Source organism: Haliotis asinina, chromosome 10 (assembly GCF_037392515.1).
Source record: "Haliotis asinina isolate JCU_RB_2024 chromosome 10, JCU_Hal_asi_v2, whole genome shotgun sequence".
NCBI classification, from domain to species: Eukaryota; Metazoa; Mollusca; class Gastropoda; order Lepetellida; family Haliotidae; genus Haliotis; species Haliotis asinina.
In genome coordinates this window covers 14628288-14652972 of record NC_090289.1, presented here as the reverse complement: position 1 = coordinate 14652972, position 24685 = coordinate 14628288, and the positions used below count along the sequence as shown (strand labels likewise).

General features: G+C 40.7%; 1 protein-coding gene across 1 annotated transcript in view; it reads right to left on the bottom strand.

The window, feature by feature from the left end:
• Nucleotides 1–1550: 1550 nt before the first annotated feature.
• Nucleotides 1551–24685, bottom strand: part of LOC137298160 (alpha-catulin-like) — a 45736-nt gene continuing 22601 nt past the window's right edge. The window contains exons 5-16 of the mRNA XM_067830295.1: nucleotides 18741–18830; nucleotides 17649–17861; nucleotides 17053–17256; nucleotides 15370–15456; nucleotides 15078–15236; nucleotides 14761–14853; nucleotides 14302–14487; nucleotides 11363–11413; nucleotides 10759–11019; nucleotides 9557–9679; nucleotides 9105–9188; nucleotides 1551–8803 (exon numbers count right to left, since the gene is read on the bottom strand). Coding sequence (XP_067686396.1) covers nucleotides 8585–8803; nucleotides 9105–9188; nucleotides 9557–9679; nucleotides 10759–11019; nucleotides 11363–11413; nucleotides 14302–14487; nucleotides 14761–14853; nucleotides 15078–15236; nucleotides 15370–15456; nucleotides 17053–17256; nucleotides 17649–17861; nucleotides 18741–18830 — 1770 coding nt within the window. The 3' untranslated portion in view covers nucleotides 1551–8584. The remainder of the gene's footprint in view (nucleotides 8804–9104; nucleotides 9189–9556; nucleotides 9680–10758; nucleotides 11020–11362; nucleotides 11414–14301; nucleotides 14488–14760; nucleotides 14854–15077; nucleotides 15237–15369; nucleotides 15457–17052; nucleotides 17257–17648; nucleotides 17862–18740; nucleotides 18831–24685) is intronic.

Here is a 24685-nt window from a genome sequence, read left to right as displayed (position 1 = left end):
TACTTTTACCCTCAATAGGTTGCAAGGTTTTGGATGCTCAACTGTTTCCAAAACATTTACAACTTTCATAGAAAGATCTAATTTCGTCAATATGCATAAATTTTAACAGTAACAGGAAATATTTTTGAAATGGTGCTGTTTTGATATATTGTGTGAGAAATATATGAAGCAGATTTTCTTTTGATTCCAGTAACCCATCACCAGCATATCAAGGATAGGGCATTTGTTGTGATTTGTCTAGCAGTACCTCTGTAAATAAGCCTTGCAATCACAATAGCTCCGTATACATTCAGTAATGTGAGCCTGATGTTATTTCATCATGGCGTTAGGCTGATTTAAGTTGAGGTAAGATCTTTACCTTCTCTCACTGAGGTTTAGTATATATCCAGTTATATGTGCAATCTTAAGCTGTGTGCATAGAGTACTTGCTGATGTAGACATAAGGCAGTCCCAATGTGAAGATACACTTGTGAAATGAGTTTAGGTGATTAAAAATTTTGGTGACTAAAGATGCACATTATAGAATATAACCATTATGTTGAAGATCACATTCAGTGTTTGTACACACTAGAATCTCTCTGAAACAACATAGAAATGGCTAGTATTGTGGCCTGAAACTAACATTCCTTGGAAAGGAGAGAATATTTGTAGAATCCCTAATTGATACAGTCATGAAGAGATGGAGTTGACCATAGTCTGGAACAGAATCTTGTGTCAGATTCATGTCTGTTCATTGTATACAACAGACAGAATAAAATGCTTGTGGCAAAGTGTTGTCAGGGTGATGTTGTTTGTTACTTTCTAAACGTTATATTACAGAAGCCGTTTTTTTTCATCATAATGATGTACATGTACCCACTGATGTAAACATACTGTCTTGCAGACATGCAAATTTTCCTTGTCCTCGACAGTATATATCTCTAATGCCATGAGTCAGGCAGCATGTCTCTGTGAAAGGAGCCAAGCACACGACCACAAAGCATATCCAGTGGCATACATAGTTCAGTCACATGGTACCTATAGATCATGATAGATAGTGATGACAGGCCGCTGGATTTACAGCTCTGCATGCCATCTCCCCTCAGCATATCTTCTGATACACATCAGCTCCTTCACTTTGTACAGGTGACCATGTTGATGGAGAAAATATTAACCCTGGTTGTTCTGTCTGTCTGTGGCCACATCTTGCTCATACCGATAGGTGGTGATTTTGAATCCACCATTTACAAACCACTAGTGACGAAGTTTGAATCTCAAGCATATGATGAAGACCTCAAGTCAGCACCAAAACAAACTGTTTTTGCTTTTAAATCACAGAATCCAGATTACACATGAAATCCCTGATTAGATGGACAGTTAACGAACGTTTTTTCTTTATTTTTGCACGCAAGTCATTCATGGATTACCTACTGAAAGCTCAAAATTTTGGATCATCTTCCTCCGTGCAAGAATAGTGTAAGCCCCGTGTCAAATGCTTTCAGTTTGATCACTCATAACAATAGATAATCTCTAAATCATGATAGCTGAAGTATGTACAGATGAAAAAGATGGTATTTTCATACGTTTTATTTGCTTTGACCATGAAATGAGCCAACAAAGGGAAGGCTGTGCTGCCATCTGGTGACAGCAGAGAATCACACATTATCGTACAACACAACAGCCGCACTCAAAACACACTGATGCTGTCGGGGCCAACTTCCTACAGGAGACATTTGCTGACTTCTTAAAATACTGATGACAGAAAGCTGAAGTAGCTTATGCAACTTAACCTAGAATAGATACAAAAAAAGGCAGTGGTTTAAAAAAACACAAGTCAAATAAGCCATCAGACAAAAGCTGTCCTCTTCCTAACATACTGACCAAATTAATGAAACAGATAAAAGTCAACTAAAATCAACTTGAGTAAAAGGACACCTGTGCCTTAAAAAACATTTCAAAATTCCATTGGAGAGGGATGTTCCATTAGATTTTAAGAACATAGACTTTTATTCAGAAAAATAAAAAACAAACATTAACACTGATTGACGTAACAAAAATTAAGAATTACATCAATTGATATGACTTCTCTGCGGTTGTGTTGTCTTCCTCCTCATTGTTTGAACCAAGCTGGTCTCCTGTACGAACCTGTCCTTCCTGAACTAACACGCTCAACTAACTTGGAAGAAAATTCCTTCCAGCATACTACACAGGAAAGAGAGAAAACAAAATAGCACCATAGTGTCAATGTACACTTTGTACAACCACCAGAAACCTACCCACATACATGGAACAAAGGACAGAAATAAAGGTAGAAATGAACAATAAAATATGTCCGTATATGAAAACAGAGGAAGAAACCTGGGATGAGAAGAACTTCATAATCTGTAATGTTTTCAACATACCTGAGGTAGATGACATAGTGAACTAAATACTTTGACATTATCAACCATAGAACAAAAATGATTAAAAAACATTACTGAACTAAGATGGTGTCTTTGTTTGAATAAATTTTTTAACAAATTTTAATTTGCTTTAAAATGTTTTTTCCAACATTTTACATTCTATGGTTATTACCTGCAACCAATAACTGGATTTCTGATTCAGGAAACCAATGAAAAATAAATGACAGAAAGGATTTGTATATTTTTGCAATAATAAAATATACAAAAATAAAATAAACTTTGTGATTACAGAGTAAATGCAAAATCTAGGTAACACTGCTCTCACAAGGCCACAAGTATAAATGGAAGAGTGTAATCGTCACAGATACACACACTTAATTTTACATTTATCTGATTAAGTAATTACGTATTTATCATCTTGTAATGTAAAGAGAACAATTAGGACACAAGATTTCATACTTAATGGAATGTACATATTAAAATGTACAAATACAGAAATTACAAAAGCTCCAGTAACAAGCAACAAATCTCAGAGAATATCAGATTCTGCATGAATATTGACTGGTTTCAGCAAAAGATTTCTGAAGACAGAAGATCATAAGAGGAAGAGCTCATAAGATTGTAATAAGAAAACAATTACAAACTGCCTTTTGATAGCAGACTGCTTTGAATAAGTTATCTCCCCTTGGTTTACAGTTTTATACATATGGACCTACCATTTTCAACATAAATGTACACAGAGTAACTTCAATGATGTATCCACAAATAAATTCTTAATGTGACACACTCACAAAAATTTACAATTTGTGTTAAGTTTATGACAAAGGGGAGACAACACTTTTCCAGTTGCTAACAGATACACAGCTGCAAGCCTTGAGCCAGAATGCACATATGCATGTATCTCCAATCAAGCCAGCTCTCCTACACTCTAACACAATCCGGAATGCTGGGGAAGGTCAGTTAAAGCTTTCACAAGCATTAGATTATCAAAATACCAAGGAACAAATTCATGACTTGACTTCAAGGATAACACCCTAAGATAACAAGAATGTTGGTGATAATGGAGCATGAACATTGATCAGAGTGACTGAATATACAACACAGCTGCTGTTGATTTACAAAAATCAATAAATTTGACTGACAACCTTCAGGTTATAAATTTAAAAGCATTTTCACTCTCTTTGGGTAAGTCCCATAATATGTTACAATGTTTGAGAAAAAGTCCTCCCTTCAAAAATGAATGCGACATGAATGTATTTGTAAATATTTGTAGTTAAATTTAAAACCTAAATGAACTGATGTGGATCAACATGAGCCTAAATGAAATTCTAATATTCCCTTGTGTGGTTTTATTGTGAGGGTTGCTCCACAACTGTCACATGATATGATACAGTCTCAGCAGATGCACCATGTCACATGACTGTCACATGACAACATATGAGTGTCGGCAGGTGCACCATGACTGTCACATGACAACATATGAAAGTCAGCATGTGCACGACTGTCACATGACTTGGCATGACATGACATAATGTCAGCTGCTGCACCATGACTGTCACATGACAACACCATAGAGTCAGCAGGTGCACCATGACTGTCACATGACAACATCATAATGATAATAGGTATACCACAACTGTCACATGACAACACATCAGTGTCAGCAGGTGTACCACGACTGTCACATGATAGGGCACAACATGACATAGTGTCAGCAGGTGCACCATGACTGTCACATGGCAACATCATAGCTTCAGCATGTGCACCATGATTGTCACATGACAACATCATCGTGTCAGCAGGTGAACCATGACTGTCACATGACATGACACAGTGTCAGCAGGTGCACTATGACTGTTACATGTCCATATGTCACTGATTCAGAAGGTACACCATGGTTACTGTACATATATCAAGTGAGCAGATGACCATGACTATCAGATGGGTATAATTTCAAATATACATCTTATGCAAGACAATTACTGTACACCATGTTGTGTGCCAAGACCTTCAGTCAATCTGTTCATCCATACATAGCTGTCACACGTGATTATCAACAATGTTGCACAAATAGGTACATGCACTACCTACACTACATTACACAGCCACAAAGACTGGCAATCCAATAGCATTGACTAGACTATAAAAGCAGGGTACAGAGTTGTTGTAAGATGTCTTGCTCATATTACTCATTGTTCCAGAAATGACTGTGAAGAAACAAACTATCAAATTATCTTTCTCCCATATTTACACATATTTCAAGGAGAAATAATTAATCTTGATAGCTTTAATATAACAGTATTTTCATTCCTGGTAGAAAATAAACCCTCTCCACATGAACACACAATGGGCAAAAACTTAACTCAGACTTACAAAAAAGGAAATTTCTCCTCTTTGGAACAAATGTTAATAAATGAATGAATTTGAAAAAGATTTCTCTTGTCTGAATCCTTCATGTACACATCCTGACATCTTGCTACAACTCTAGCAATAGTCAGGGACCCAATTCACAGTGCAATCAGACATTCCTCCATAGAGAGTTGCTAAACTTTATTACTGTCCAAAGGGCCCTGAACACTTCCTTCTTCAAGCTACAGGTGCATGATGGGAAAAAGGTCTACATGACTACATCTTGTATTAAATACTGAAATAATATTGTACAAAAGATATAGCAAATATTGTTATAGGTGAGTAATCGTACTTAGATTAAACTGGATATATAATATGTAATGGGATTTTCTTAATGCAAGAAAAAAATTGTACAAAATTCTAGGCCAACCTGAGATAAACTACATTGCATTAAACAAGGAAACATTAACCATATCTCCACAGAATTCTTACACAGCACATTTTCACTAATGCACATGAACAAGTACATTCTCAATGACTTGTTTCACCCAACACTGACGGAAATACTATGTACAAAGTGAAATAACTGTCTCTTAGACAGTGTTGTTTTCATAGGTAAACATTTCTGAGGTTTTTCATGATGCATGTGGAAGCAACACTATCAACATGGCCACTATGACGATTTGATGATGTGACAAATGAATTTCTACTCTAACATCGTGACTGAGAAGCTGTCAACACGTTCACATTGACAATTTAGCACAAACAATTTTTCAATCAAACCTCTTCAAATTCATCCACTTATGACTGTTTCTTTCCAAGCATAAAATGACAGGTTTGAATCTCCACAATGCAATTAACACCTACTGCACCTCCCAATCCTGATACAAACGTCTACAACCACCTGTCATAAGGACAACCTACCACTATTTACTTCCCCACAGAAAAAACAAACAGATCATGTCAATTGTCATAGTTCTTACTAACTACACGCAATATATAATGATGAATAAAAACGCCATTTTCTTAAGACACTTCTATTATTTTCAGAAGTAAAAATGTTAACTGAAAATAAAAGTGACAATCATTTTGAATTCATGATTCATTAAGTTTTACTGACAGATTCATTTATGACATCATTATGTATCACAGTCCTGCAAGGGATGACAACTCAGTTCCTTGATAAGACGGTAGGAAAATAGGGGTACCTCGCAAAAATCACGTGGTATTAAAATCTCAGAATTAGACAATCACTGCTGCGCTAAACCACATGACAACACTTGAACCCTGATGAACACAGGATGGACACAGGATGAACACAGGATGAAGGACTGTATGCTTGTATGTACATAAATGGAGTGTCTCTGGCCTTCTTATCTCACAAGATACCCTATCTCCACGTATAAAATCACCAGAAAATGTGGGTAATCTCCAAGTTGGCACAATTGCTCATTGCATCAAGTTTAACTGCCTGCTAAACATTGATAGATTAACGTAGTCTTTGATCAACTCTATGAACCTACGAGGCAAACAGACTAAAAAACGCTACTTGAAACAATCAGGATCATATCCTTAAGGCAACCAAGTACTGGTACTCTACAAACTTGACATATAAACATGATATTCTTTCATGAAACATGAAAAACATTCATGAAAACGTACCGAAAGATACAGATGGCATTAGTGTGGTAAGGGATAAACATAATGCAATGGGGTTAATGATAGCGACAGTTACTACATTGAAGTTTTGATTTGTTGGAATCAGGTAAATGCATAGCCTGAACCAACTTATTTATAGGTATCACTGTCCTATTGTAGTTCTGTTAATAACAAAGCACAGACAGTGGGGTGGTAGTCCTCCTGCTTGCAATTACTGGCTCAGATTAAGTTTACAACACTTAACAACATTAATACAAACATGCCAACTGGAATAATTTCTCATGCAAAAATGCTTTTCAACATGTCGCATCATCTTATATTAGTTCAGCATTTTGGTTATCACAGAAATGCAGTGACTATTTGAAGCTAGAGTATGGAATTCAGGAAGATTTGTGAATATTTACAAGTCAAGAACATTGCTGTAAAAATAAATACTCCACAATATCTGCTATTATAAGTTTCCTTGCATTGTTAACATTGATATTTTAAGACTGATATGGATTGTTTTAAACAGAAAACATTGTATGTATTTTCATGGGTATTTTGAGAAGTAGCATCTGTAATTGACAAGCACTCAGTTATAAAAAGGGCAGCAAAAATAACAGAGCTGCTGAAGAGAGAGAAAAATTAATGCACACATAATGATCTCTCCACTTGTTAGACTCATCATTGTAAACAGAGAAATACTTATCCACATTCAGGAAAGAAACACTGCCATATCCATGTGTAAACCATTCCTAAAATGTTATATTTCATCAGCTCTAAAAATTATCAAATTAAATAACAAACTGTGTTAAAATCAAATCGATTCAGATCCATGAAATATTACATTAGGAATATATATCCCATTGGTATAATTTCTAATCAGAAAAAGAAGTTTCAAACCATGAGCAGGTTTTCTTAATACTTTGTATGTGTTTTTATACACCAAAATGCAAAATAAAATTGAAAGTCTGTTTTTCATGAAGCAAGATGTCAGCTGCACAAATTGATAATTACCATGGCAACAAGAAACAAACAACAGGATACTGTGACCATCAAACTGGATGTGTACAAAAGATCATTACAAAAAACCTTTACTTGAAAATGCATGTTACATTTTGGGAAAAAAATGAATTTTACAGTCACCTTATTATGAAACAATTATAGCAAAATGGAACTTCTTTAATCTGAACTTTGTTCCTGGTAGTTTCATCCACAAGAGCAGTTTTGAAAGATGTATTTCCCAATAATTCATGTTCATGTCAAAACTGTCTAGATGGACTTCACTGTTTTTAATGCAAAATAAGCACAAGTTTTAATTAACGAGTTCTGACAAAAATTCTTTACACAAAATTCATATTATGAGATTGACTACACATATCAAATGAGGGATGACAATTTAAAGCTCCAATAAATAAAGTCTTTCAAAATTGTACCAGCAGTAAAATAATGCTAACAGATGCTTTCATGAAAATGATAAGCATTAATTGCCATTTTGTTTTGATATAATCTTAGGCCAGACAAATTTTATTTCTAGTTCCATATACACTTCATAAACTGCCGAAAGTAAAATACTTTTAGCATATAAAAGGAATATTATTTTGACTGGTGATTTTCTTTTTCCCTCCTGCCTTTACGCTTTCTGAGGACAAAAATACATAAAACACCATATAAAATAGGTCTGGCCTAACTTGTAAATGCAACACAATGCTTTCCTAACTCATTTTACATATCCTAATGTAGAATCTAAATAAAGTAAAACATACCGGATAAGAGTGTACAGTATCACACGTCAGTAGTAATATCAAGCAGGTTTAAAAAAATTGGATGTTTTTATTTAAATAACCTTGAACTGATTGTATTTACTGCCAAATGTTACCTGAACATGTCTTTCAGTAAATTTACAAGCACTGTGAAATGCCCCAATATTAGTTGCGTAGGTAATCAGCAGGAAAATATATAATGGAGCATAATTTCATTTTTAAAACATCACAAATAGTAGCAACTTAAACATTAACTGATGTATTGCAATTCACCAGTCAAGCAATATTTCCATTAATTATGGAACCTTTGTCTTGTAAAAGCTGTAAAATTGCAGGAATATTACACAGATCTCATTGTTTTTAGTCCATGTATTCTGTAACTTTCACTTGAAACACTATGGACTGCAGCAGCGCCACCTGGTAGATTCACTACCCACTAAGGTCTTCCTGTCATGACTTTTCAGTACTTAGGGACTTAGACAAGGAAGAGGTGCGGTACAAGCTTTCTGAGTGCGGGCTGATTGACGATGACCTGAACATCGCTCCACCCTCTGAGTGTGGACTCAGGCCTCCACCATCTGTGTCACTCCCTGCACTTGACCTTGACCCTTCATACTGGCAGCGCCACCTGTAACTCCCACCGGGTGATACACGATAGTCAATGTTGAACTGCAATGAAATAGTTAGATAAAATTATGAACAATGAAAGGGATTTTTGTACACTTCATAATGGCACATCAATAAGTCCTGTAAAAGTACCATTGCTTCATATGTCACCTGGATCAACAACCTGTTGCTTAACTCTTTAATGGAAACTAGCCACATGGATGTGATATCAGACAAAAATGATGTGACTCTAGATGTAAATATCAGATCTGAAAATGGATACTAACTAAGTGAGACACACCAATAACATTTCCTCTTAGAACAAAAGTAGTTTCAATCCACAGCTTCTGAAGTTCTTACTTACCTTTGTGGCACAAATAAAGCATGTTGTGACGACCTTGGCAATGACATTCATAAGATTCTTTGTTTCCTGGATAGTACTGTCCACCTGAGGAACACAGTATTTCAGAAATTAAGTTTTGAAGCATGTGCATATATGTGTGAATCTTCAAGATACCATGTGGTCCTTAAAGACTGCAAGTGGAACAAGCCTCATAGAAAACTTACATACAGTAGTCAGATAGTCCATTAATATTCAGCATGTTCAATGACCTATGGTTCATGTCCTCTGATTTAGGTTAAAGTTCAGGTCCAAGTGCTATGTGAACCCAGCATACATGTTACACACTGTTTGGAATTTAAGGGGGTTGATTCTTCATACCATAGGAGTTCTAGACCTAATATTTGAACATTTTACCCCTAATGATGTAGCATAAATTAGCACATTGAATGTCTATTCCTATCTCCACTGCTCACCTTATTGAAGGTTGGTGTCTTTCCAAAGGTTGGAGCTTTGAGTCTGATGGCAAGCTGCTGACAGAAGACTGGCACCCGGTCAAGGTACATCAGCAGTTCCTCCTTGTGGTGGCATGGGGGCACCTGCAACACGCGGGGCACATAATGTATCACCACTTGTTCCTTCCATGATGCATCTAAACCTATTACTTACCATTACAAGTACCACATGGTAAGAGTGAATGAATTTGATTTAACATTGTTTTAAACAAAATGTCATAGCACATGAGTTTAATGTTGAATCAAAAGCTAAAGTCATGCCAGACATTTACAACTTGCCTGAAATCTACTGTCCGGTTATGAGAAACAAATCAGATTACTGAATTCTGACATGCCTAATGGATGCAACTCTGTATACAACAACTTGACTTCTAATGCTGTGACCGCACAACTTACAATATTTACAATGTTATGCTAAGAGAACACCTCTCAAGAAACAGTATACAAATAAATCTTACTATTGATAGGGTAACCAACTGGGCAATCAAGAACCATTACATAGGCAGCTCAACATCTTACTGTTCATTCAAAGAACACCTACAGTGTTAATCCAAAAAGCAAGATGAACTGACTCATGACTAACTTATGAGCCACTAATAATCTGTTTCATTACTTGAGAAAGAAGACAAAAGATGAACATGCAATACAACAAATTGGACAGAGCTGGGATATATCCTTTTTCTTTCAGAATGCATGCAGAACTTCCTTCTCAATTCTTCATGATACAGATTAAATACCTCATGAAAGAGTGAGTTAGTTTGGTCTTATGCCACTCTTAGCATTACTCCAGCAATATCACAGCGGGGAACATCAGAAATGGGCTTCACACATTGTACCCATGTGTGGGATCGAACCTAGGTATTTGGTGTGATGAGTGAATGCTTTAACTACTAGGCTACCCCACTGCCCCAAATACCTCATGGCATGTTTACAGTTTCAGTGCATTATAAACAGAACTTGTGGAATAAACTGTTCAGGTAAAAGCCCTGATGTATCCAGCTGAACGTTACTAAGGACATGAAAGGACATGTGTTCCTTTATTTTGTTTCCAAGGTTTCTTCACAAGCTTTGCATCACATATCTTGTGAAGGAACCTGGAGAAAAATACGGTAACACTTGTGCATTTATTAGGTCCCTAATATATCTTTGTTTCTTCAGCTCACCCTCTGAGCAAAGCCCATGACAGTCTTGTACAGCTTATTGCCCTCTTCAGCAAAGAACTCGGCTTGCACAAACAGGTCCTGTGTTGTCTTGAGTGGCCCCTCTCCACGTGTGAAGAGGTACATGGCAAAAGCCATGCTGGACATGTTCTTGGCACGTTTGACGATGTCATTGTCTGGCTCCTCCCATTTGTCAGTCTCGGCATCCATCTCCGATGTGATCAGCTTCATCTCCAGACCAAGCTTGGCAATTTTAGCTTGCTCCTACAACCACCACATCAACACATCTTACTCACCGAGCACTCCAAAACCTGCATGTAAAACTGGATCAACTCATCCCACTTTGTATGGTTTCATGAGGATAGTCTACCTGAAGCTTATACAATCCACCCTTTAAAAGAGGTCCTATGGAAGAGGAACAACATTAGACATTTTTTACAAAATTTTCAGAGCAAGCCCACAATCAAAATTTCTAAACCTTATAAATTCAAATTCTGTTTTATCTTTAACATATTGAAAAGAGATCACAGTTGTATTTCAGCCTGTCACACACAGATGCAAACCTTTAGAGCATACTCCCATAAGGATCTGTATTCATGTGACCTACCTCAGCATCAAGCTTAGCAGGTCGGAAAGATCTGGCTGTTGTTCCATGTTTCTGAAAGAACCAACAATGATTCTGTAAACTACATCTACTAAGAAACCCTTGCAAGAAGAGTTTGTCTGCTGTCTACTATACATGCATATGGTCAGTCTACACTGTCTAGATCCTGCATTACAACCATTTCATCCAATAACCGACATACCATGGTATGAAATGTTGACTAAATTCTCTATCTGGGTCATGTCATGCTTTCATCTGCTGCTGTGCCTGATAATTATCACCTTCTTAAAACATTGAATTATGGCGTAAACATTCCCTCTGGAATATAGTTGCCTTCTTCATGTGGGTGCCACAGGCATATTGTCTAGCTGATGTTTCTGAAAATCCCACAAAATGTGGAACTCTGGGTTCAATTTGCTTTTCTAGTCTTGCATGTCATAAACACTTGACTACACCTGGCATTTAAATGAATACTGTTGAATCGTGTGGCATTGTATAGTAACATGTGAACATCAGAGGTATTTTGACTATGTAAATCCATATTAGCACGACCAAGACAATGGCACCTATTCTGGAGTGATCTGCATTTATTCAGAAGACCTGTTCAGAGACAGGCATGTTGTGATGTAGATGTAGAACCTTCTTCCATTTGGAGATATCTATAACTTGCAGAACATTGCTTTACTCAGCCATGTCTGTCTTAACTCTGGTTATAGCTTACACTACACGTCTAGTTCCTTAAATTCTCAACTTCTTATAGTCCTCTCATAATATGTTATGAAATTATGTTCTTTCTTCTGATGAACATTCTGACAATTTTAACTTGTTTTCTGGCATTAAACAGCTCACTTGGCCATTTTCACTATTTCTAATAGATATCACATAAATGCTCAGCAGCACATATCTGAAAGTAGGCTGTTATTGTCTACAACAAAAACACAAGACCCAATTTGAAAACAAGATCTTCTCGTGTGATTTTGAATTCAACTGGGTACCATCCACATCTAACTTAAACAAAAAACCCATCAAAAAGTTGAGATCATGCAACAAGTGTATAAAACATAATGAAGAACAATCAGAAGAATACAAGTTACAACTGAAAACGTAAAATTCTGCTAAAAACAAAACACATGCTTCAAAAACCTAATTAAAGACACATTTTATAATTGTATAACATATTTCTAAGCTAGTACAAAACATTGTATAACAAATGACAGTGACTTGACTAAATCAAAATGGACAGTGACAAGGAAGTTGCCAGAGCAGACTGTGGGTCTTTAGAAATATACAGAACTGTGCATGTAACACACATGTAGAGGTGATCATGTGACACTTAGCTGGAGTACTTAACACACGTAGAGGTGGTCATGTGACAGCTGCTATACTTACCTGGGGCGGAGTGGAACTCTAGTTAAAGTTGTTAGAAATGTACATATGTTAGCAATCAGAAAATACAGCTAAGTCATAGCTGGCAAATTAGCAAAAAATGAATCACAATATGATTTCTGTAACAAGAGTGAGTTTAGTTTCACACCGCTTTTATCAATATTCCAGAATTATCATGGTTAGTACACCAGAAATGGGCTTTGCACATTGCATCCATAGGGGGAATTGAAGCCAGGTCTTCAAGGTAATGAGTGAACGCTTTAACCACTAGGCTACATCACCACCCTTCAAAATAGCCCATAACCCAAGGACACTTTCGCAAGTGAATATTTATACTGCCATAAAAGCAAGGAATAAGTTGCTTTGCACGAAACAGTTTGGAAAGCCATTCTGCTGTACCACTGTTGTAAACAGCTTCTGCTCCCGGGACATTCCATGTAAGAAACATCCCCTCAATCTACATTCAGTGAGCTGCTTGAATGTGTCATGCCACCCAAAAGACACAGATTGTTGCTCACTGTATCAATCACTGAATTGTCTGGTCCAGACTTGATTAATAAAAGCTGCTATCTTGTAACTGTCATACTGCAGAGTGCTGTATCCAACAATAAATTAACAAGTGAACAGCTTGAATATTAAATCCTAGAATCGATGCATTCTAGAATCCAGTCTTATCTTAAAAACTACACATCTGAAACAACCATTTCCAAGTCAACCTTTTACAATCCAAAAGTAATGGGAAACATAAACTAAGCAAGGTAATGTCTACAGGTACTGTCATGCTAGATTATATTCCTGTTTTCTACAGTATTCCTGCTATAAGCATTCTCTAGCCAATGCTCCAGGTGCTAGACATTCAGTAATCTCCATGCACTGTCAATATAACCAAAATAAAATCAGAGATGACCAAAGGATTTCCACATCTGTATTCTTTCAAAGTGGAATTAATTTTTATGCTATTACTAAAGACTTTTTCTAGCCAAGAAAGAATGAAGACGTTGAAAGCCAACTGACTTTACTGATATCCCAGCTTAAAAAATGCCACTTTATTATCATGAAACCAGGTTGGCATAGTTCCTAGAATATTCAAGAATATTCCAATTATGTGAAGAAGCACAATATACCACATATACTGTACAGATCAGTTATTAACCTTGAAATCCTGAAGCCTAAAACTATAAATTCCAACTTACATACACAGAGGTGCTTCAGGATGTTAAGTACAGAGGTTGTTTGTGATTTTTTTATATAAAACAAGAGTTGTCAGTGTAAGTTAAAAGGCAGGATTAACTGCCCTTTGCAAGCACTACATCTACAAGATAATGTTGTCATACCTATGAAATGTTCTGACACTTACAACGATATCAGTGATCTTTCTGTAAACTTACAAATTTGTAATTTTAAAAATGATGTAAAAAAATTACAGCATTAATATCTAGTTTGCCATATCCTTCTTAAGCATCAGTAGCGTTAAACCATAGAAAGCCAAAATAATGTCAATCAGGTCACCTCTGTTATTGAAAGTCAACAGTGTTATCTCCCTTGCAAGTACTCACCCCAGGTCGAGGTAAAGAAAGATATACTGGCTTGTCCATCTTTCCCTGGCAAACATCATTGACCTCTTTGACAAGAATGGACAGATCATTAATTTGTGACTTCCAGGCATCTCCGAACACCTCCAGATTTTCCTTGGCCACCTTACTGCAGGGATACTGGGCGAGAGTCTGGGCTGCATACAGGGTCTAAAAACAAGAAGGGACTACAGTGGCACCATGGAATAACATGAGACCTCTTTCTAGAGGCAGTCTGACACTATCAGCACTGACAACTTTAGGGGTCGATGATAGTTTTGATAACACCAAGCTAATTTTTTTTGAACCCACAAGCCATGAATTCATGCAGTTATATGCATCTGTTACTAATGAGCAAATATTTAAAAAAAATAAAAAATCTTAATAAATTTTCCATCGTAAAGAACATGTTTTAGTGGTAATGTTCTCACTCCATGCACTCACCAGTGGCCCAATGCTGTGAAGGAATGACTCATTGTGTTCTGCAGTGATCACCAGTGGGTCTGTGGAGGCCATGTGATGCAGCAGCTTGCACACCTGCAACCAACGATGGACCATCAGGATTATGTTAAAGGTGCTGAACTCACATAAAAAATCTTCCACAACTGTGGCAACACTAGCTGTTATGGAACAGTCTCCTCAATCTCCACATATGAGCCTGCGTCTTCCTTGCTGTGGACCATCACAGCCTGCATCTGCCCAAACACCCAATATTCCATCAGTCCAGAATACAATCTTCCTGCTTGCTCTCTGTTACTCACCTCCTCCAACTGCTCTTGGTGTTCCTCGAACTTGATGGTGAGTTCCTCCACCTGGTCCACATCTCCATTCATGCCAGCGATGCGCAAACCCTGCAGCAGCTCATGGTCTTCATTCATCTTGAATAACTCTGATGCCTGGTCCATGGCTGTGTCCAGTAGCTGCAATAACACATCATGTCCTGTAAACATCTTCTGACCATTTCATGCTAATGAGCTAGGTCATGGTTGCTAAAGACCTTTGCATTAAACTACATTTGAAATCAGTTTGCATCTACAAATTGCCGCCCCCTACCTGCTTCCGAAATGCCTTGGATGCTTCAATAGTTTTCAAAATGGCTGTTTCAAGTTCCTGGGTTGGCGTCAATGTGTCCTTTGAATTCTGAAATGTACAAATAAAACTTTTCATATGGGTGAACACAGTCAATTTCATAACGCATTAAAACTGGATTTCTATGATGAATACTAACTATCAGTATACTGTGAGGAAAAGTCATGTACACAAAAAGCAATCATCAGTGGATTCTGAGACAATTAAGAAATGAATGTACTACAGAGAGATCAAAGAAAGATTTTTTTGGTTCATTTACATCATACAATTTAACCATATAGACATGAGGTGTCTTTTTCCAAACCCCATTATCTCCCAGAGCAAAAACAATAGACAGTCATCCCTCGCAATAACGCGGGTCTCGGGGTCCATGGACAACCCCCGTGTTATTAGACACCCACATTATTGCTCACATGAATATAGGTCGAGTGAAAGACCCAGCAACAAGAGCATATATATACATTTGGTACACGTGTGCGTGTGTATATACAAAACATACTGTCTGTGCATCTGTGAATGGTTACGAAACTAGAGTGTGATGGAGAAAATATAACTTACAAAAGAGTTTCTGTGTTTTCTTTCGGTAAGACCGATCTTTAATATGCAAAGCTGCTAATGTGGTATGATATGGTCAGTAGTTTTACCTGGCACTGCCAAACTGGCGCTGTCATTTTTTTCCAAATAACAGGGACATTTCAGAATGCGCGGTAGTCTTTCTTTCATAATATAACAGTATACATGATTGTTACTAATCGTTCAGATATTAAAATGTATGGGAGTTAGTGAGCAATGACTTCCTTCTTTTCAGATGCCAGTGTCAACTCACCTTCTCAAACACATGGAGAGGCAGTGGCATGCAAGCAGTTTAGCCAATCAAATATATTGTATCATTTTGTTTACATAAAGAAAGGCAGTGATTGGATAATCACTTTTAAATCCGGAGAATGTTCACGGTGTGACAAGATTGAAGAGAAAACATGAAATGAACTTTAACGAACACTAAGTTTATTTGATGGCATGATAAAAATATGAATATTGATCAAAGTATGTGTACTTTTGTTTATTTACATGTATTTACAGGTTCATAGTCCTGCATTTAACAATGCAGAAAATGAAGTGTTTAATTAAATTAGTCATTTTTCACAGTTATTGTCCGGATTTCACTCCGGTTGACACTGAGTACGCATCCGCCATGTTGTCTCCAATGACAACACGCGGCATGTTTGATGTTCAAATCAGTTTTGACAGTTTGAAGGGCTGATCTCATTAATTTACTCAAACAACAGATAATCCAAACAACAGCTACGTGAGGTAAATGTTTATTTAACAATAAAGGATTAGTTTACGACCTCAATTAGATATGAAGAACACGCGGGGATATATTACTAGGTCATTGCTTTGCTCTCATTACGCAATGTGTATGAGACATGAATTTTTGGGAGCCACGGATTACCCCGTGGTTTAACCGAATCCGCGGTATCGTGAAGCACGTTATTGCCAGGGACGACTGTACCAGATTTCATCCAAACATTATACAACAATAGATTCAGAGAGAAAGAAACAATATCAATGTTAAAAAAGGTTCACACCTACAGGATTGTGTTCCGCATTGCTAGTGTTCATAGGCTGTAGCCTGGTGCAACTCACCAAAGACCGTCCAACCTTAAGAAGGTCCTGCAGCTCATCCTTGAGGGCATCAGACAGACTCAGGATCTTCTCTCGGTTCACGTGGGATGTGTACGCCGAGTCTGTGAAGTCTTGGGCAGTGTCAATTACAAAATCAAAGGCACTTTGAAGTTTCTCCTCTGTGACTGGACCAATCAGTGTAACACGTGTCAGATCTACTTGATCCTGAGGGTGAAGAAGGATTTCTGTGTAGTTATCTGGGCAGCACTGCTCTCGATCAATTGTATAAACAAGAATAGAAAACTGAACTTCATCAAACTGAGAAAAAATGATATTTCATGAGTTGTCATGGTACATGATATGACTTAGAAATGTTATAATTAGACACCCACTGGTATTTTCTATGAGGCGTTTACATGGAACAAAGCTCATTATTCCAAATCTGCTCTATGTGATCAGTCACAAGAAAATCAATGTGGGATTTTCTGGATTCATAGCTCTCACACGGCCATAAATTCAATCTATCTGTTAATAATAACTGAGCATTTCTACATAAGACCCCACTATCCGCAAGTCAAACTTCACAACCCTTCTGCCAATGGTTAGACTGTACTTACCTCAAACTCCTTGAATGCTCTACTGGTGCTAGGAACAGCTGCAAGACCTATTCCTGAATCTCCATTGGCGGTAGGCGAGGTGTGACCATTGACAGGGTAGTACCCACCATCAGTGACAATGTGCTGGACTAGATTAAGTGACTGCTTGATCTGGGCAAAGACCCCGGCGCGGTTCCGTTGAGCTGCTTGAGAGTCTGGGTGGCGGAGGCAGGTCTGTGTGGTGAAATAACACTTTCAGTTTATGTCTCGTAGTTTGCTTTTCCGTTACTTCTGATCTGACATGTCTGATAGTCATTTTTGTTTTTGTTTGTTTGCTATACACTCTACTCAGCAATATTGACAGTCTGTAACAGACTGAGATTAAGAACACTGATCTGCCCAATAGCAGTCACTAAGACCATAACTGTAAACTTTGTAATCCACGAATATGATGAAATTGATGAACCAGCTTGATTTTCAATATCTTCTGCACATCTGTACAGATTCATAACCATGTATCACAGTGATAATGCATCAACCACCTTTTGAAACAATACCTTATGCAGTGTCTGCTCCAGCTTTTAACTTTTCGACCCGTGAAGGTCCCAGGGTAGAATTAGTCCTTCAGCAACCCATGCTTGCCATAAAAGGTGACTGTGCTTGTCATAAGAGGTGACTAACGGGATCGGGTGGTCAGACTCGCTGACTTGGTTGACACATGTCATCAGTTCCCAATTACGCAGATCGATGCTCATGTTATTGATCACTGGATTGTCTGGTCCAGACTTGATTGTTTACAGACCGCCGCCATATAGCTGGAATATTGCTGAGTGCAGCATAAAACTCAACTCACTCACTCACTTTTAACTTTTTTCATGGGTCTTTGGACCCCATCAGAATAAAATTAGGAGTAAATGTTTTTTGAGGAGACCATTTTATAGCATTATAACATAAGAATAAATATGAAAGAATACAATGGGTATGAAAAATAGATAATGTCAACAAACATTCATTTTGAGTGACAGATTTACACACCCTTCTCATGAAAAAACTGGTTGGACTTTTTCACACAAGTGCACGGCCATTATAGACATGCCAACATCAATATCTTACCTTTGACGACCTCAACAGCATCATTGTTGACTTCTCGAGGATGGCACGAGCTGACCCCATCTGTGCACGATGTTTCTCACTCTTCAGGTCCTGGAGAACATGATCTTGGTGTCATATGGCAATGTGTGCAAATTCCTGAATAATGTGACTAAGGTTTCTTTAATGATTTAAGTAAGTATATACATCCTGTCTCACACAAAATACCAGCTGTATGAAACACCTCTTTAGAAATAAACCCTGGTCAAGCAAACCAGTGTCTGAAACACCTCTTCAGAAAGGAACCCTGGTCAAGCAACAGATGCCTTTAGTGTATAGTGACAATCTGAATATATATAACCCTGATACAAACAAATAATTCCATTTAAATTGAAAAAGGTGCCACAGTGAGCACAAAGACTTAAAAGAAATCTAGACTTGCTTCATCTAGAGTTTTGACACTGCAGATAGAGTTGGACAGGAGAGAAAACATGGTGGTTTAGGGACTGTACTATGTGGGACTTTGAGATATTTTATAAGGTCATAAACTGACTTTAGCAATATTCTAACAATTTCACAGTAGAGATAACAGAACTGGATTTCATTCAATGTTCCCATGACAGGAAATTTATACAAACCTGTAGAGGTTATGAATTCTTTGAAGAATGTCCTCCTTGGGGTACATATAAGCATTTTTATGTCCATTAAAAATCCCTACGACAGTTGTAACTATTTTGATAATAAAATATTTACAAAACAAAAAACTCGTTTTTGTCTTGTGGGACCACCTATACAGGGCCCCCCAGGCCCCCTACAGCCAAGAGCAGGTAACTCTGGCCGTCTACCTCGCACCTCACTTTTCATGCTGAACGTATCAGACAGAATGAGGGGAGGCGGGTGGCCGTACCCCAAGGAGGACATTCTTCAAAGAATTCATAACCTCTACAGGTTTGTATAATTCTTTTTCAGAAGAAGTCCTCCTTGGGGTACATATAAGCATTAAACAGACTCCCGAAGAGAAGCAATTGGGAGTGGTATTCTGTCTGACAGCAACAGTCCATTCGATCGAAGTGCAAATCTACAATCACACGGAAATAGAAAAGGCACCGACCTGGTCACCTGACCGCTGATGTCAATCAAGGCGGGGGCGTGACAAAGCTGAGGACCCGCTTGTCAAAGCTTACATGCCCATTGGCTAGAATTTGGGAAATCCCAAATGAGAAACCCCGCCCACCCAAATCAAAGTTTGGAGACCTGGACGTACGGGACACTCGCCAAACTGAACCTTGTCCATACCGCACTAGCAAGCTAAGCAGGGAAATGGAAAGGAAAGTAAGGCACCCAGCCAAAGAGGGCGGGACTAAGAAACCATCACCAAATATCACCGCCGATAAAATGGGAATGGATAGTTACCCAACACCGAGTGCAAACAGATATAGTTATCAAACAAAGCTTAATCAGCTTGAGCAGAACTATTCTGTCTACTGCAGGGAACTGACTGACCGAACCGAGCACACTCTCGTGAGTGTCTGTTCAGTTGGTAATGACGGTTCTGACGTGGCCACTGCTCTCACTGAGTGAGCTGACAACCCCTTTTTGGGGAGATAAGCCTTTATGTATATAGACCTTGCAGCCTGCCGATACAATCCATCGGGATGCCGTCTGTGTATCAGTCGGATAGCCAGCCATTCCGCCACCACAACAGCAAAATAGCTGTTTCTCCGTACGGAGCAAGGCTATTCTCTTAAAATAACTTTAAGAGGTTTCATAACGTCTAATACACGAACCTTACGGTATGTATTATCAGACGACGCAGGCAGCATGCACCCAGTTAGATCGATAGGCGCGGTCATTCGAAGCGAATGATCGAATTTTTTTGGGCGGTATGAATCCGGTAAGCGAATGCTAACCCGATCCTTATGGAACATAGTAAGATCCGGGTCTGAGAACATGACGTGTAAGTCGCTAACACGTCTACCAGACGTAACCGCCACTAAAAAGTCGTTTTCCAACTTAACAGTTGTAACGACGGGTTGGCCAAGTCATAAACGAGAGGAGTGGGTAACCATTCCAATACTCGAGACAAATTTCACGACCGGACGCAGTCTGTCCACGCCTGCAAGAAAACGCTGTACCCGGGGGTATTGTCCCAACAAGGCACCCTCAACGGGTATGTGGAAGGCTGAAATAGCCAGGGAGTAGCCTCGAATCGTAGAAGCGGCTAAGCCAGATTCTAAACGAGACGGTAAGAACTCCAATACTTCAACTACAGTCGAAGAAAAGGGATCGAGAATCCCTCTATTTCCACACCAGCGCGCATAACAGGTTCATCTATCCTCACACTGTACATTCGTGGAATCCGTCCACGAAGCCAGAATTGTGTCTGCAACTGATGCAGGAATTCCACTCTTTTGGAGACGATTCCGGACAGTGGGGATTGAGGTGAGGCTGGTCGTCCTGGGATAGTAGGTTCGGTCGCCGCGGTAATAGTACCGGCGGCTACACTAGCGACCTGAGTATTACCGGAAACCAGCGTTGAGACGGCCACAGAGGTGCGAGAAGCACTAGTAGCCGCGCTGGTTGGGTGGCAAGCTGAGACAGAACTTTGGAAATCAGGGGAATTGGCGTAAACGCCGACACCACCCTGTCCGTCCAGTCCCGCTGGAAGGTGTCGGCGGCAATCGCTCTCGGATCAGGAATCCGCGAACAAAAACCCCGGAATCTAGCTCGTCACTCCAGAGGCAAACAGATCCACCTAGAACGACCCAGACAACTGGGAGATAATCCCGAATATCTCCCGATCGAGCAACCACTCGTGGGGAGCCAGAACACGTCGTGAGAGCGCATCTGCACGCACGTTGTCGACCCCTGGGAGATACACAGGCATAACCCGTATGCTGAACTGATCGCACCATAGTAGAAAACTGCCACGCCTCCTGAAGGAGCGACGGAGACACAGTGCCGCCCTGCTTCAGAATGTAGGACATCGCCGTCTGGTTGTCCATCTCTAGACAAACCACTCGGCTTCGAACCTGATCCACGAAGCGTTCGAACACCAACGTCACAGCTCTCAACTCTAACACATTGATGTGCAAGGTCGCCTCTTGGTCGGACAATAGTCCCGACATCGCGAGGTCGCCCAGGACGCATCCCCCCCAACCCTGTGAGGGAGGCATCCGTCTGAACTGTGAGCGACGGTACCGGGGTCATCAGAGGTAAACCTTTGAATAGATACCCGGTATCTGTCCACCACCGCAAGTGACGTATCAACCACTGGGGAATAGCCAGATTCTTCTCGTAGCTCTCCGAGTGGGACCACTGTTGTGCTAACGCCTGCTGAATGGAACGCATTCTCCGACGTGCACGCCAGACTATGTCCACCGTCGCCGCCATGTTGCCTAGCAACTGAAGCCACGTCCGTGCTGAGGCAATATGGGACTGAAGGAACCTTAACACTATACCCTGTACCTTGAAAATGCGCTCTTGGGACAGAAACCACCCCTCGGGTTGTCTCGAACCTCGCCCCTAAGAAAACCAGATCCTGCCTCGGCACCAGTTGATTTTTAAGATAGATAACCCAACCTAGTCTGGTGAGAATATCCATCACCTACTGTGTGGATTCTCGACTTAGGTGTTGGGAGAGCGCTCTGAGGATCCAGTCGTCCAGGTACGGGAAACAAAAGTTGCCCTGCGCCCTGGCGACCTGAACTGGTACTAGCATGAGTTTGGTGAACACCCTTGGCGCCGTGGAGATGCCGAAGGGGAGCACACGAAACTGATAAACCCCGTCGAAGGAAAACCGAAGGTATTTCCTGAACTCGGGATGCATCGGTACATGTAGGTATGCGTCTTTGAGGTCGATTGACGTAAGTCAATCCCCTGCCTCTACAGACGAGATCACTAACCTCAGTGTCTCCATCTTGAAAGACGGCACCTCTATCAAGTTGTTCAAACCCTTGAGATTTAGAATGGGTCTGAACCCTCCGTTCTTTTTGGTTACCAGGAAATAAGTGGACTAAAACCCCATAGTCTCCTGTCCTGATGGAACCATCTCTATAGTTGCCTTGTCCAGTAAAGACTGAATTTCGGCACGGAGGATTGCCACCTTTTCCGGCGACTTCGGCACCGGAGTGCAGCGAATCCCGGCAAAAGGAGTAAGCTCTCGCTTCCACTGTGGCGTGTGGCCATCCCTGAGTAATAACGGGAGGCGACCACCCACAGGAATTTCGGGTAGAAGGCAAAGTGTCCCGGCCGACGGCAGAGATTGCCGCTTGCAACGGGACAACTGAGGGCTCCGGAGGTACTCCCTTTACCCCTGCCCTTGCTCTTCCGTGCCTGTAGTGGAGCAATCCACTTCGGCGCATCCTTAGACTGAGTCGCAGGATAGCTTGAGCTGAGGACCGAAGGCCGCGAGCGAGAGGTGGAGGGTTGTTCAAGAAAAGACTTAAGAGTCCTTGAATTGACTAACGGCCTCCGCAGCCTCACTAACTCCCGTCAAAGCCCCCGGGAACAGGGTCAAGCCCAGTCGGAAAGGCAGAGACAGCAGTGCCTGCTGTGTAGCTGGTGAATACCTGGCGACAGCCATAACCTACGAAGGCCAATCACAGCATACATCATCTGACTCGTGAACGCATTGAGTCGCGCGTCAAATGTGAATGCACCTCCGTAAGTTGCCGATCTAACGTGGACGAGGAAAAATCCTCGTCCCCGTCCTCCTGCGACACCACCTGCCTCTGCAAGACAGAGAGGTAGGCTGAGTGCACCGCAACCTTAAGTTGCTGCTGTTCCGATATTGCTCCTCAAAGGAGCGGAAACCGAGCGCAACACCTGGTTCGATGAGGTACAAAGCGGCAAGCGGCGACCCTGACAAGCCGATGCCTGGCAGTGGCCAGACGACCCCCCAAGTGCGATTGAGGCGTACACGCACTCGTCGACAACGGGAGGGTCAAATAGCGCATCGTCCCCCATCAAGTAGCCGGTCAAGCTCCGGGAGATCGAACCGCGAACGGCTACCCTACAGGAGCGGATTAATTACCTCACTGAGGAGTGAAGGTAAAATAGGCAATTGAGCCTCAGCCACCCTACACGGAGCAAACGCTTCCCCAAGAAGACGAAACTCCGCGGGATCGGGGGCGTCCGCAGGGACGACCACCTGCGGCACAGCCCCTTGATCTCGGCTACCCTGCACGGAGTAAACACTTCCCAGGAAGACGAAACTCCGTGGAATCGGGTCAGTGCTACCGCGATCCATTCGCGTACCTGCCCCGGGGACGAACGGAGCAAAAAGCTCCGAATCGGCCTCCGTCGGTTCGCCGAAAAAAGAAGGCGTCGAGACCTCGTGAGATCGACTGCCGAAGTAGGGACCCCGATGCACTGAGCGGAACCGATGCAGGCGGCGAAGCAGGTGCTCGAACCGCCAGTTTGGTTGCCGGTAACCCCGACGCACAAGGGACCCGTCAACAAGGACAACAGACCCAGAAGAGCCGAGTTGTCGGAGTCGGCCTAGCTCTGGTTCACTGAAAAACCAGGGTGCCGAGACCCCGTGGTGTCCGCTGCCGAAGCAGGGACACCCGATGCACTGAGCGGAACCGAGGCAGGCGGCAAAGCCGGTGCTCGAGAACCACCAGTTAGGTTGAAGGTGACCTACGGTACGAGACCCGATGGACCGGCGCCGGCAAGCGGAATTGCACCCGAGCCGATGCTCGGTGCAAAACCCCTAGAGCCAGCTGGGAAAACGACACCAGAGCCGTAGCTTGGATCTGAGATTCCCACAGGGACAGCACCCGTGTCTGAGCCTAGACCCAAGACTTGGGTGCACCCCGAAACTGTAACAATCAGAACCAACTAATGGTAACTGATGTACAGAAAACATACGCAATTGAACACACAATATGCAAAATATAAACGCACGGGCGATAATAAATTGCCAAAATACATTAACCCAGCTAAACAAGAAAGTATAAGCGGAT